Source organism: Theropithecus gelada, chromosome 6 (genome assembly GCF_003255815.1).
Source record: "Theropithecus gelada isolate Dixy chromosome 6, Tgel_1.0, whole genome shotgun sequence".
Taxonomy (NCBI): domain Eukaryota; kingdom Metazoa; phylum Chordata; class Mammalia; order Primates; family Cercopithecidae; genus Theropithecus; species Theropithecus gelada.
Window position 1 is genome coordinate 146,652,788 of NC_037673.1, and position 12,238 is coordinate 146,665,025.

The following is a 12,238-nucleotide window of genomic DNA, read 5'->3' on the forward strand; positions in this document are numbered from 1 at the left end:
ATTGTCAAATGTGCTTGGTTGCCACACTCCTGGCCAGTTGTATGATCATAAAATTGGAGCTTCAGTGGGTAGATTGATTTAAGTGGATAATGTCTTTTAGAAAATGTTGGAGTTTTGGCTGGGCACAGTGGCTCACGCTTGTAATCCCAGCACTTTGGGAGGCGGAGGCAGGCAGATCCCTTGAGCTCAGGAGTTCAAGATCAGCCTGGATAATATAGCAAGACCCTGTCTCTACAAAAAAAATACACAAATTAGCCAGTCATGGTGGCACACACCTGTAGTCCCAGTTACTTGGGAGGCTGAGGTGGGAGGGTCGCTTGAGTTCAGGAAGCGAAGGTTGTGGTGAGCCAAGATGGAGCCACTGCACCTCAGCCTGGGTAAAAGAGCAAGACTGTGTCTCAGTAAAAAAAAAAAAAAAAAAAGAAAGAAAGAAAGAAAGAAAAAGAAAAGAAAAGAAAAGAAAGAAAAAGAAAAGAAAAGAAAAGAAAATCTTTGAGTTTTGTTGTTTTGTTTGTTTTATGAAAGGGCTGACTTTCCCCACCAGGGCTGTGGGGATGGAGAAGACGATGGCAGAGAGGTACGAGCTAGAGGTCAGAGCCTGGTGAGGTCAGACTCCTAGGTTACAGACATGACTCTGTCTTTACTGAATCACTGAGTGATTTTACAAATCCTGCCCCTCTGCGCCTCAGTTTCCCCATCTGAAAGGCATGAGCCTAGATCCATTTGCACCTCACAACCCCAGTGACTGCCACGGTGGCTCAGTGTTCACCCCCTCGTGTGTCTGCCCAAGGGAGGCTAAAGTACTGGCCCGCTCTCTTCTTCTCCCCCAGAGCTGGGTCCATGAAGTGGGAGGAGCAGGTGCTGCTAGGAAGGGTCATAAAGAGGCCAGGCTTCTCAGCTCCTGAGCCAACTGCCTCACCCCTGCTCGCTGTCCCTGTGACTCTCTGTGCCTTCCAAAGGGTCTCATGAAACCCAAGTGCCAATGGGAGAGAGTGGTTGAGCAAGGCTGCTGCCTGTTTTGTACAAGATGCATTAACAAGCCCAGGGCAAGGGATGGGGAAGGGTCCTGCCTGGACCTCCTTGGATTCAGGAGCCCTTGGCTTCTGCCTCTCCCAACCATGACCCACAGTCTTCCTAGGTTCATTCCCAATACCCAGTGCATGACTTCACTCCTATGGGACAGTTGCCTCAGGTGTAAAATCAGATGCACAAACCTGTCTTCCCAGACAGTTGGAAATAATTAAAAATTAGATGTTGGATGCAAAAATCCTTCACAATGCACACAGTAGGGCTCCATAAATGCTCCTTCTCTTCACACTCACAGCCACTCTCGGTCCCATATGGGTCAGCACGCAGGGGGCAGAGGAGACAGACACCTTCCTCTTGGGTCTGGAGAGTCCCTGGTCTGCCCTTTGTGGCCAGTCTCAAAGGGGAGAGCAGTTTGCTAGGACCTGGGCAGGGGGAGAGGTGGATTGGAACCTGGCCAGGCCTTTACCCAAGTCCATGCTTTGACTTAAACCCCTCCAACCTTTTATCAAGCCCCAGAGGTGGGAGAGAGCAGACCCTTATTCACATCTCTCCCCAAAGGTCTCCCCAACCATGTCAACTGATAGGAAGCCAAACAGATGTATGATTAATGTCTGAACTGGCACACCTGCGAGGGTGAGAACGGCACAATTTGTAATGTATATACTGGTCCACTAGCGTATATCAATCAGTCCCAGCAAACCAATGTGTGCCATCGCTCCAGCTCATCATTTCCCATCCTAGCCACAGGCTCACTGGACCCTCAGGACATTCTGAGGCAGCCATGCATGGGCTGGCTCATGGCCCATTTTACAGATGTGAAATTAGAACTTTCCAGAAGCCATACTGCTGCTGGACAGGAAACCAGTTATTGATGATCTAAGTCCCAGATCACAGTGACACTGTGGCACTTGCTGTCCCTTCTGCTCACCCAAACCTCCCCATTTTGCTTTCATCTTAAGGAAAGGAGGAGAGTTGAAGACTACTACTAGTCCAAAGGTCCATGAAGCCTGACTCTGTCCCTGGTGTCACTCATTAGCTCCGTGACTTTGAGTAACTTAACTTCCCTGTCCCTCAGCTTCCTCATCTGTAGAATAGGAGTAACAACACCTACCTCTCCAGGCTGAGAAAATAGCACACCTAGTTCAGGACCTGGCACATTTTAGGTGCTCGATAAAAATGGATAGATTAAATAATTGGACTAATGGTGGCGTGGGCAACCCACAGTCAGTGAATAAATGCTAACTGAGCACCTACTAAGTGTCAGGCCCTCTGTGCTGGATGTTTTCTATGCTCCATCTTCCTGAATTGCTCACACTCCTGTAAGGGAGGTGAGATTCTTATCCCCTAAGGTCGCAAGGCAAAGAAGAGGCAGGGGAGTGGGCTGTTACTGGCTGGCCTCCCTCCTGGCCCAACTGTGGAAAGGGAGACCCAGAGAGGGCAGGTCGCTTGCCCAAGGTCATGCAGGAAGCTGAGGTTTCCGTCGCGAACCCCCCTCCCCAGTAGCTCAGGGCCCTCCAATCCGCAGCTCTGCGTGCGGGGGCGCGCGCATCCCCCCGCCGTCCGTCCGTCAGTTGTCTGTCTGGGTGTTACGCGGGCGTAGCCGTGCACCTTTCCCCAGCCTCGGGCGCTGCGCAGGGACAGACAAGGCGTTCACAGCGTCCTGACCGCGCTCCACGCCCGCAGCCGCCAGACGGCAGCGCCTGCGTCCGTGCCCGCCCCAGCCGGTGCGCGGGAGCCGCGGGGGCAAAGGCGCAGCGGCCGGTGGACCATCTCTCGTGCCCTCGACCTCTGCGCTCCGGGGCAGCTGAGTCCCGGCCACCCGCCCTCCAAGATGAAGAAGCTCCAGGGAGCTCACCTCCGCAAGGTAGGGCACGAGGGCGGGGGCCCGGGGGCGCACCTGGAGGAGGGTTGGAGAGACCCGCCCCCATCGAGGCCCCTGGGGAAGGTCTGAGGGCGCACCCAGACCAGCTTCGGGCTCTGGGAAAGGCCCGGCTCAGCTGGATTACAGGGAGGGTCAGGGTCACGGTCTGCGCCCCCACCTCGGCCCCTGCCATCTGGGGTTCGGGATGTAGTATGAAGGGAGCCCTGGTTCACTGGGCCAGGGCTATAAACAGGTGTCTGCAGTCCTGGGAGGCGCGGGGTCGGGGCGGCCGGGGCCCGGCACCCACCTCTCCCTAGTCCCCAATTCCACCCTGCTGCTTCCCGCCAGGGGCTGATTGCTGGGTGTGGGGGGTATTGGGATACCTGAGCGTTGAGCTGGACTCATCTGGGAGGTGGGGAGTGGGAGGCGGTCGTCCATACTGAAGCCGGCTCCCTGAGCCTGCGGGAGGACTCTCTTCTTTCCTGCCTGCTCCCTCCCCGCCCCTTTAGCTTCCCTGCTGAGACCCTAGGCTGCCCCTCTGCGGGTCTGAAAGGAGACAAAGACAGGGAGGGAGCTACCGGAGGCCCGAGGATATGGGCAGTGAAGATGGAAGCTGGTGTGGGAGATTGGCCGTTGGCCCAGACCTCAGGCTCTCCCCACCTTGCCTGGTGGGATTGGACCTCTCAGTCAAGCTGTCAGCATATGAGGAGGGGGAATATTGGGGGAAGTTTTCTGGCTTGTACCAGTCCTAACTAAGGAGTCAGATCTCCTGAGTACTAATTCTGCAGCTGCCACTTGCCTGGTGACTTTGGACAAGTTCATTCTCTAACCTGAACCTCCTCTGGCTCAGCCCCAGCCTGGAGGCACCAAAGCAGGACCCACTGGGTGTGTGAGGTGTGGGGAAGAATGTGAAGGGACTAGTAGACGTGAGAATACTGTTCTCAGGGGCTGGTGTTACCAACCTCCCTACACACGCACACACTGTCACACTCACACTCACTCACACACACTCATTCATTCAAGTTCTCTGCTCTCGGGCAGCTGGGCTTGGAACCACTGTGGTGTGTCTTTTTTTTTTTGAGACGGAATCTCGCTTTGTTGCCCAGGCTGGAGTGCAGTGGCGCCATCTCAGCTCACTGCAAGCTCTGCCTCCCAGGTTCACGCCATTCTCCTGCCTCAGCCTCCCGAGTAGTTGGGACTACAGGCACCCGCCACCATGCCTGGTTAATTTTTGTATTTTTAGTAGGGACAGGATTTCACCATGTTAGCCAGGATGGTCTCGATCTCCTGACCTTGTGATCCGCCCGCCTCGGTCTCCCAAAGTGCTGGGATTACAGGCTTGAGCCACCGCACCCGGCCGGTGTGTCTTTTTTATTCACTGACATAAGTGACTTCTTGGGATCATTTGTGAGTCTCTTGGGTCCTGTTTCCATTCTTTTCCACTCTCCTTCTCTTCCCTCTCTGCCTTCCCTCCCCACAAAAGGCCCTGTCCCTCTCTGCTATAGGGCTGCATATTATGTAAATAGCCATGTTTTGTGAAGTGCTTGCTGGGTGCTGGGCTGGAGGGCTAGCAAGCTTTATCTCATTTAATCCTTTAACACTTCTGGGGGCTAGGTCTTAGTAGCCTCACTTTATAAATAAGGCAACTGAGGCACAGAGGGGTGAGACTTACTGCTTACCTGCTGACAGGCTAAGCAACCTAGAGCCAACAGGGGAGAGGGTTAGTTCTAGGTTGCTACCTCCTCTCAGGGTCCTTTCCCTTTTCTCAAGCAAAATTGGACGCGAATGAGAAAATGCCAGGTTTCCGCAAAGGAGCAGCATTGCTCAGAGATGAGCACTGGACTTAGAGTCAGGGCATCTAGGTCCAAGTCTTGCTGTGCCTTTAACTTGCTGTTTGACCTTGGGCTCATCCCTTCTTCCTGAAACTCGATTTCCTAATCTGCACAATGATTAAGTTGGACTCCAGATTCCTATTGTCTCTCTCTGTCCTGAAGAGCCTTGGCTTGGGCAGTCTTAAGTATCCCAGCCCCTGCTGTGGGTCCCTAAAGGCGAGCATGCAGGTCTGACAAACTCAGCTGTGTGCTCCTGCATGCCCCGGGGTAGGGAGTGGGAGATTCAGGAGTGGGAGCCTTACACCCAGGAAGAAGTATGAAGCAACTCATTCAGCTTCCAACCCTGCCCCAGCTATTTGATTGCTTTCTTCTGTCTCCCAACCAGCCCCATCCTCACTGTGCCAGCCTCCTGGGATTCACCCCGTGGTGGGGTTGGGGACTCCAGTTGGGCTCCTGATTGGCTCAGCTTTGGAGGACCCCATGTCCTGCCCCTGGAGCAGAAGCAGGCTTCCCTCTGATTGGGGGAGGAGGGGAACGAGCTGGCAGCATCCTGCTCATGGAACTCTTGTCACCATGGAAACAGAGAACCAGGACCGCTCCGTGAGCATGGAAAGGGCAGCTTCTCAGGAGGGATCAGAGGAGCCTCATTACTGGGACCTCCTGCGAACTGGCCTGAATGGTGCTGGGCTGGACGGGGGCGTGTCTCAGGGTGACAGGCCTGCTGACCACCCAACGCCAGGAACAGTGTCAACTGGCTGCCACTCCATTCCTCCCAGAGCTCACCTGGGAGTGAGAGGTTCCTGAAGGCTGATGCTCACCCAGCCGGAGAGGCAGCCTCAGGGAAAGGGGCATTGGAGGGGAGGGCCGGGTTTCACATAAGTCTGGGATCTGCTGCTCCTGTCACCTCAGCATGTCCACGATCACAGCTAAAGAACTGCCAGGCATGTGTTTGTTTCATCCCTTGCAGCCTAGTTACTTTAAAAACAGCTCTTCATGCTCTGTCATTGTCATCGTCACCCATAATAATGCCTGGCTGTTCCTGTCACCACGGCCCCTGTGGCCAATAGCCAGTTTCTGGCAAAATCAACACTGTGGTCACCATCACTGAGGGTCTCCGAAGGGAGAATGCCCCGTGGACCTCCCACCCACTTTGAAGCATGAAAGGGGACCTTAGGAACAGCTGGCCTCCACTCCCCTCTGGGCATGCATCTCCCCTCCAGGGACAGCAAGATTATGACTTTCTGAGACAGATCACAGCTTAAGTACCTTCTTCCTGCTCATGAGCCAGAATTCACAAAATTCACCCAGACCTCAGGCTCTCCCTACCTTGCTTGGTGGGGTTGGACCCCCGCAGCCAAGCTGTCAGCATGTGGGGAGGGGGAGTATTGGGGACAGTTTTCTGGCTTATGACTGAAAAGTACCAGTCTTAAACAAGGAGTCAGATCTCCTTTGTTCTCAGTAGGCCCCATTATAGCCATGGAGCATCAGTGGACTCCCTCCCTCAGGGGAACCCCAGGTCCCTCCAAGTCCTCTCCTTTCTATGCTGCGGGCTCCCAACTTCTTCCTGTTGTCCTCCTATCACCTCTTTTAGGCAGAGCAAGACTCTGTCTCAAAAAAAATAAAATAAAATAAAAAGGACCATCCCTTAATTTGACCTCTGTGTTAGCCAAGCTAAGGTCAGGGTAGCTTGGTTAGTGCCTAAGCTACCCTGCTGGCCCAGTAAGTTTTGGTCGCCGAAAATCCTGAGGTTCTCCTGCATATGACCAGGTTAGTCCAGTTGAGAGCGTTTGATTATCTGGACTGATAGTGTCTTTTCATTTAGCCCCGTTCAATTCCAGAGTCTTGTCTTGAGGTCGCATTTCTGGCCTGGCCTCAGTCTTCTCCCTGACCTCTTTGGTCTCTCCCGTTGGCAGCCTGTCACCCCAGACCTGCTGATGACCCCCAGTGACCAGGGCGATGTTGACCTGGATGTGGACTTTGCTGCAGACAGGGGCAACTGGACAGGAAAGCTGGACTTCCTGCTATCCTGCATTGGCTACTGTGTAGGCCTGGGGAATGTCTGGCGCTTCCCCTATCGAGCCTACACCAACGGAGGAGGTATGGGCCTGAGGTCCTGTTGGAGGGTGTCTGGGGTGATGGGCCAAGGCCCTGGGGTAGAGTGAGCTTTTCGGTGGCCTCAGCCACTGTCTCCTAGGCGACCTTGGGCAGAATTCATTGAAAGTGGTTTATAGTAACTTGGGGCTGGGAGGAGGGAGTTCGCCCTGTCTTGTCCTTCTCATCACCCAAGCCCTTCCTTCCTCCCTCTCATCCCCAGGAAGGATACCCACATGGTTCCCTCTCTAAGGCTGGCCACGCCCTGCACGGTGGGCAGAGGGAGCTGCCTCTGCTTCGTGATAAAGAGCTGTATCTGCCTGCCGATGATCACTGCTCTTTCAGTGTTCTCCCCACCCCTTCCTTCCCCCACCTCCTCCTGAGCTGTGCTCCATCAATCATTCCCTCTCTTGCATCTCCAATCTTTCCTCCTCTCTTGGTTCCTTCCATTCAGGCTGCAAACACAAAGTCTCCCATCTTAAACAAATTTTCTTTCGCCCCTGCTTCTCCATCAAGTGACTGTTCCAAGTCTCATTAGCAAAAGCTAGGGCTGAGCACTCACCACCTGTCAGGCTCTGGGTTTGGTGCTTTCTGTGCCCATCTCATTTAACCCTGGTGATGACCCTATTGGGTAGGCACCATGGATACGATGAGGTAGCTGAAACTTGAAGAGACCAGCGTCCTTGCCCAAGGTCACAGGGTGGCAGACCCAACATTCCAATCCAGAACTATCTCCTCCCTGGCCAGTGTGCTCTCACCAGTACTCTGTATCTCCTCCTGTCTCTAGCAAACTCTTGAAGGAAGCATATATTGAGAAAGTGAGAGAAATCCAAATAAAGCTAGAGATGAAGCAAAGAAAGGATAAATTTACATGACTAGGATGTGTGGGACTGGAGCTGGCCTCTGAAGCTCCAGGACCTTGAAGATACCCATGGTGTCTCTCGGCAAGCACTCTCCCCATGTCCCTACTCTTCCTCTCTGTGTGCTGGCCTCATTTTGTCCTGAGACAGGCTTCCTCCCCGCAGTTGGTGGGGGGCAGGCCTCGGGGGGAGGTGGCCACAGACAACTCTGCAATGACTTCATCCTCAGATAGGTTTAGCAACCCAAGAGCTTTGCAGAACTGCTCTGTCTGAATGAATCTATACAGAATTGCAGGGAAGGTCTCTGATAAGCCTGGCTTTGGACAGGAGCTCACTGAGGAAGGTGGAGAGGGCGGTGAACTCCCTCCTCCCAGCCCCAGGTTATGATAAACCACTTCCAACTAATTCTGCCCAAGGTCGCCTAGGAGGGGGTTGGTTGATGTGACTGGCAGCCCTTCCAGAGCCATATGGTGGTGGGCAGTTCTCTAAAGAAGTGACTGCCAATATGAGAATCAAAGGGGAAGGGCTGTGGGCCCACGGAACCACAGGTGGCAGTCACAAGTATCTGAGGCGACGTGGTGGGGAGGGGCAGGCAGATAGAGTGGAGCCAGATTCTGAAGGGTGCTGGTTCTGTACTGAGGAGTCTGCACTTTCTTCAGTAGGAAATTCACGCGTTCTCTCCCTCATTCATTCATTCACTCCCTCAGCAGGCGTTTCTCAGCGTCTGCGCTGAGCCCAGCACTGTTCTGGGCACTGGGGCTCCAGAGGTGAGTAAATCCCTGCTGGCCACTCTGGCCCTCAGCAGTCTGGTGTAGAAGAGAAGAAACCTACAGTGTTCCATCAGGTCTGAGGGGGCGTCTGCAGGCCAGGGAGGGGCGGGGCTAGAGCTGGGCTTTTGGGGGAGCTGCCCCCAAGGCCCTTGCTGACCACCCCGCTCCCGGCAGGCGCCTTCCTCGTGCCCTACTTCCTCATGCTGGCCATCTGTGGCATCCCCCTCTTCTTCCTGGAGCTCTCCCTGGGCCAGTTCTCCAGCCTAGGGCCGCTGGCTGTCTGGAAAATCAGCCCCCTCTTCAAAGGTGAGGCCTCAGTGGTCCCCAGGGAGGAAAGGGCTCAGGGCCCGGGGGAGGCAGGGAGGTTGCCCCCAGAACCCCCACAAGCTCCAGGCAGAGATGGAAGTGAAGCCCAGAAAGCCACCAGCTCCCCGGAGGCCACCCCACCCAGCTGGCAGAGGGCTTGGCCTGGGCAGCCCAGCAGCCTCTCCCCACACCAGGCGCCGGCGCAGCCATGCTGCTCATCGTGGGCCTGGTGGCCATCTACTACAACATGATCATCGCCTACGTGCTCTTCTACCTCTTCGCCTCCCTCACCAGCGACCTACCGTGGGAGCACTGTGGCAATTGGTGGAACACAGAACTCTGCCTGGAGCACAGAGGCTCCAAGGACGGCAATGGGGCCCTGCCCCTCAACCTCACCTGCACCGTCAGCCCCAGTGAGGAGTACTGGAGGTCAGGCAGCTGCTGGCCCCGCAGCATCTGAGGGGACCCTGCACCACTGAGGGTGGCCGGAGGGCATTCCCAAGGGGCTCAGCATGCACCGCCAAGATGAGCTCAGGCGCTGGTGGCAGGTGGACTCTGGCTTCTAATCCCAGCTCTTCACCTGACCGGTTGTGTGCCCTTGAACAATTTATTTGGCTTCTGTTGCTTTATCTGTAGCATGAGGGCAATAATACTGGGTATGTCAGAAAGGTTGTAGTGAAGATTAAAGGAGAGAAAGCATATATTAATAAATTGTGCAGTCCAGTCTGGTGGATAGTAAGTGCTCAATAAATACTAGCTGAGAATGATGATGATGATGATACTAGTAATAGTAACATTATGGAGTCTCAGTTTCCTCCTCTGTAACAGGGGTTGGTAACAGTACCTGCTTCATAAGATGTTATCCAGTTAGTGATTTAACCCACTCATTCATTCTTTTAATGAATATTTATTGAGCAACTGCTATATCATAGGTAAAGCACTTAGCATAAGGCCAGGACTGTACATAGTAAGGACCGTCTCAGACTTCTCTAATAGAGATAGGACTATGATAGAGTAAGGGATCGTCATCAGAATTAAACAACATAATGCAGGTGAAACCATTATCACAGTGCCAGGCACATGGTAGGTCCTGGGAATGGTGGGTGTTAGAAGGATGTTGCACTCATGAGCCTATCCCAATGCCCCATTTTATGGTCAATAAAACAAAGCCTTGTCACTGCATTCTGCCTTTAAAAAAAAGAGAGAAAGAAAGAAAGAGAGAGAGAAGAAAGAAAAGCCTGGAGGCTTGCTCAGTATTGCTCAGTAGTTAGTGATAGAGATAATACTGACACTAAGGACTCCTGGGTCCTGATCCTGTTCTGGATCATTCTAAAATAGCCTGGTCCCTAGGTGGTACTGTTGGCTGGCCAGAGAACACAGACCCTATAACCCCACCCGCTCACCTACAAAGGACTGCTGTTAGGAGATTTTTCCCAGATAGGCTCCGTGTCTTGAAATGTTTTGGTATTTAACCTGCATGCAGTACATAGTTCATTCATTTGTCCACTTCAAGTCCATCTGAAGTGTCCACACCTGCTGAAGAGTTTATCTGACCAGTGGGAAAGAATCGGCCTGAGTTTGCAGCTTAAAGCCAAAGGATTTGATGCAGTCACTGGCAGTTGCCAGGGTGGTCTCCATGGCCATGCCACAGCCCACTGCATCAGTCTGGATGCAGGCAGGAGGCAGATGGATTGTCAGAGGGTTTCACTGAAGGGAGTTTAGTGAAGGGACTTTTCAGAGGGTCATGGAAGCCACAGCGAAAAGTGAAGCATCAGTGACTAGCAACCAGGAGAGCTGTCACCACGCCCGAACCTAGGAGGCAATGGGAGGGAACCAGGGGAGAATCGGAGCCTTGGAAGAGGGGCTGCCTAAAAAACACAGTCATGGCCAGGCCCTGGATGGTGTGTGTGTGTGTGTGTGTGTGTGTGTGCGTGTGGTGTACACATGTATATGCAAATACCCAGACCCCTCATTCCTCTCCCAACTCCAGTCTCCCGCTGTTGCCTCCCATTAGCCAAACCCACATGGGAGCTGAAGAGGAAGGGTGGTCTCGCACTCCTATCCTCAAGCGATCTTGCTTCCTCAGCCTCCCAAAGCTGAGGAAGGGGTAAGGTCTGGTGAGGCCAGCCTCCTGCGTCAGAGTTGGTTGGAGAACGATGGAGAGGGACCAAGAGGGTGTCAAGTGGAGAACGGCAGCAGAGCCTTGTGAGCTGGTCATGGGTTGACTCCGTGTCTGTGGAGCCTGGCGGGGTGACCAGGGGACACTGAGACCTTTGTCTCCCACAGCCGCTACGTCCTCCACATCCAAGGCAGCCAGGGCATCGGCAGCCCTGGGGAGATCCGCTGGAACCTCTGCCTCTGCCTGCTGCTGGCCTGGGTCATCGTGTTCCTCTGTATCCTCAAGGGTGTGAAGTCTTCTGGCAAGGTGACGTTCGGGAGGCCCCGGAGGCCTGAGGGGCTGGATGGGGTGAAGGTTTCCTGGAGAAGGCGGGGCATGGACTGAGCATGAGAAGATGAAGAGACTTCAGCTGGGAAGAGGGGAAGGGAGAGAGCCTTGAGGCTGGGGGATGAGGGCTGCTTGAAAAGAGACATGGAGGTGAGAACACATAGGAGCAAGGCTGCTTTACTAGACTGGAAGCTCACCAAGGCAGGGTCTGCACTCAGCTGTATCCTGACCCAGTGCATGGCACTTTGACTGAGCTCAGCAAGAATTTGTTGAACACTTGGAGTGTGAGTACATGAGTTAGGGCTCTTTGAGATGCGGGTGACCAGAACCCAGTTACCACACTCAGTTGGAAAGTCCAGAGGGAGTGCTTTAGGCACAGCTGGGTCTAGGGGTTCAATCAGTGTCGTCAGGAAACTGGTTCTCTGGGTCTCTCAGTAGTGCTTCCTTCCAGGCTGGCTTCCTTCTGAGGCTTCATTCTTCGTGAGGTCACCCTAGCAGCTCTAGGCGTATGTCTAAGCTTGGTAAAGGGTTGTTTTCGCCAGTTCGCAAGTATTTTAGAATTGAGTCTCACTGGCTGAGCAGGGCTGTGCATCCATCCCTAAATTAATCCCTGTGGCCGGGGGGATGGAATGCTCTGCTTGGCTGGGCGTGGGTCATATATCCACCCCTGGAGCTGGGAATGGAGTCACCTCCATGGTGGGACAGTCAGGTACTGTTACATGAAAAAGGCAAACTAGAGACTGGAAGACAAAGCCACAGATGTCTACTTTAGGTGATGAAGGGGTGGAAAGGATGATAAAGCCATTTTGAAAACACTCAGGGCAGGAGGTGGTGGCTCAAGCCTTTAATCCCAGCACTTTGGGAGGCCGAGGTGGGTGGATCACCTGAGGTCAGGAATTCAAGACCAGCCTGGCCAACATGGTGAAACCCTGTCTCTACTAAAAATACAAAAATTAGCCAGGCATGATGGCAGGTGCCTGTAATCCCAGCTACTCGGGAGGCTGAGATGGGAGAATTGCTCGAACCCGGGAGATGGTGGTTGC

The 12,238-nt window shown here is 53.8% G+C and overlaps 1 protein-coding gene across 2 annotated transcripts in view; it reads left to right on the forward strand.

Annotated features, from left to right (window-relative positions):
* The first annotated feature begins 2,386 nt into the window (after nucleotides 1–2,386).
* Nucleotides 2,387–12,238, forward strand: part of SLC6A7 (solute carrier family 6 member 7) — a 32,672-nt gene continuing 22,820 nt past the window's right edge. For both annotated transcript variants that reach the window (XM_025387190.1, XM_025387191.1), the window contains exons 1-5: nucleotides 2,387–2,893; nucleotides 6,636–6,819; nucleotides 8,618–8,749; nucleotides 8,944–9,178; nucleotides 11,036–11,174. In XM_025387190.1, the coding sequence (XP_025242975.1) occupies nucleotides 2,861–2,893; nucleotides 6,636–6,819; nucleotides 8,618–8,749; nucleotides 8,944–9,178; nucleotides 11,036–11,174 (723 nt within the window). In that variant the 5' untranslated portion in view covers nucleotides 2,387–2,860. The remainder of the gene's footprint in view (nucleotides 2,894–6,635; nucleotides 6,820–8,617; nucleotides 8,750–8,943; nucleotides 9,179–11,035; nucleotides 11,175–12,238) is intronic.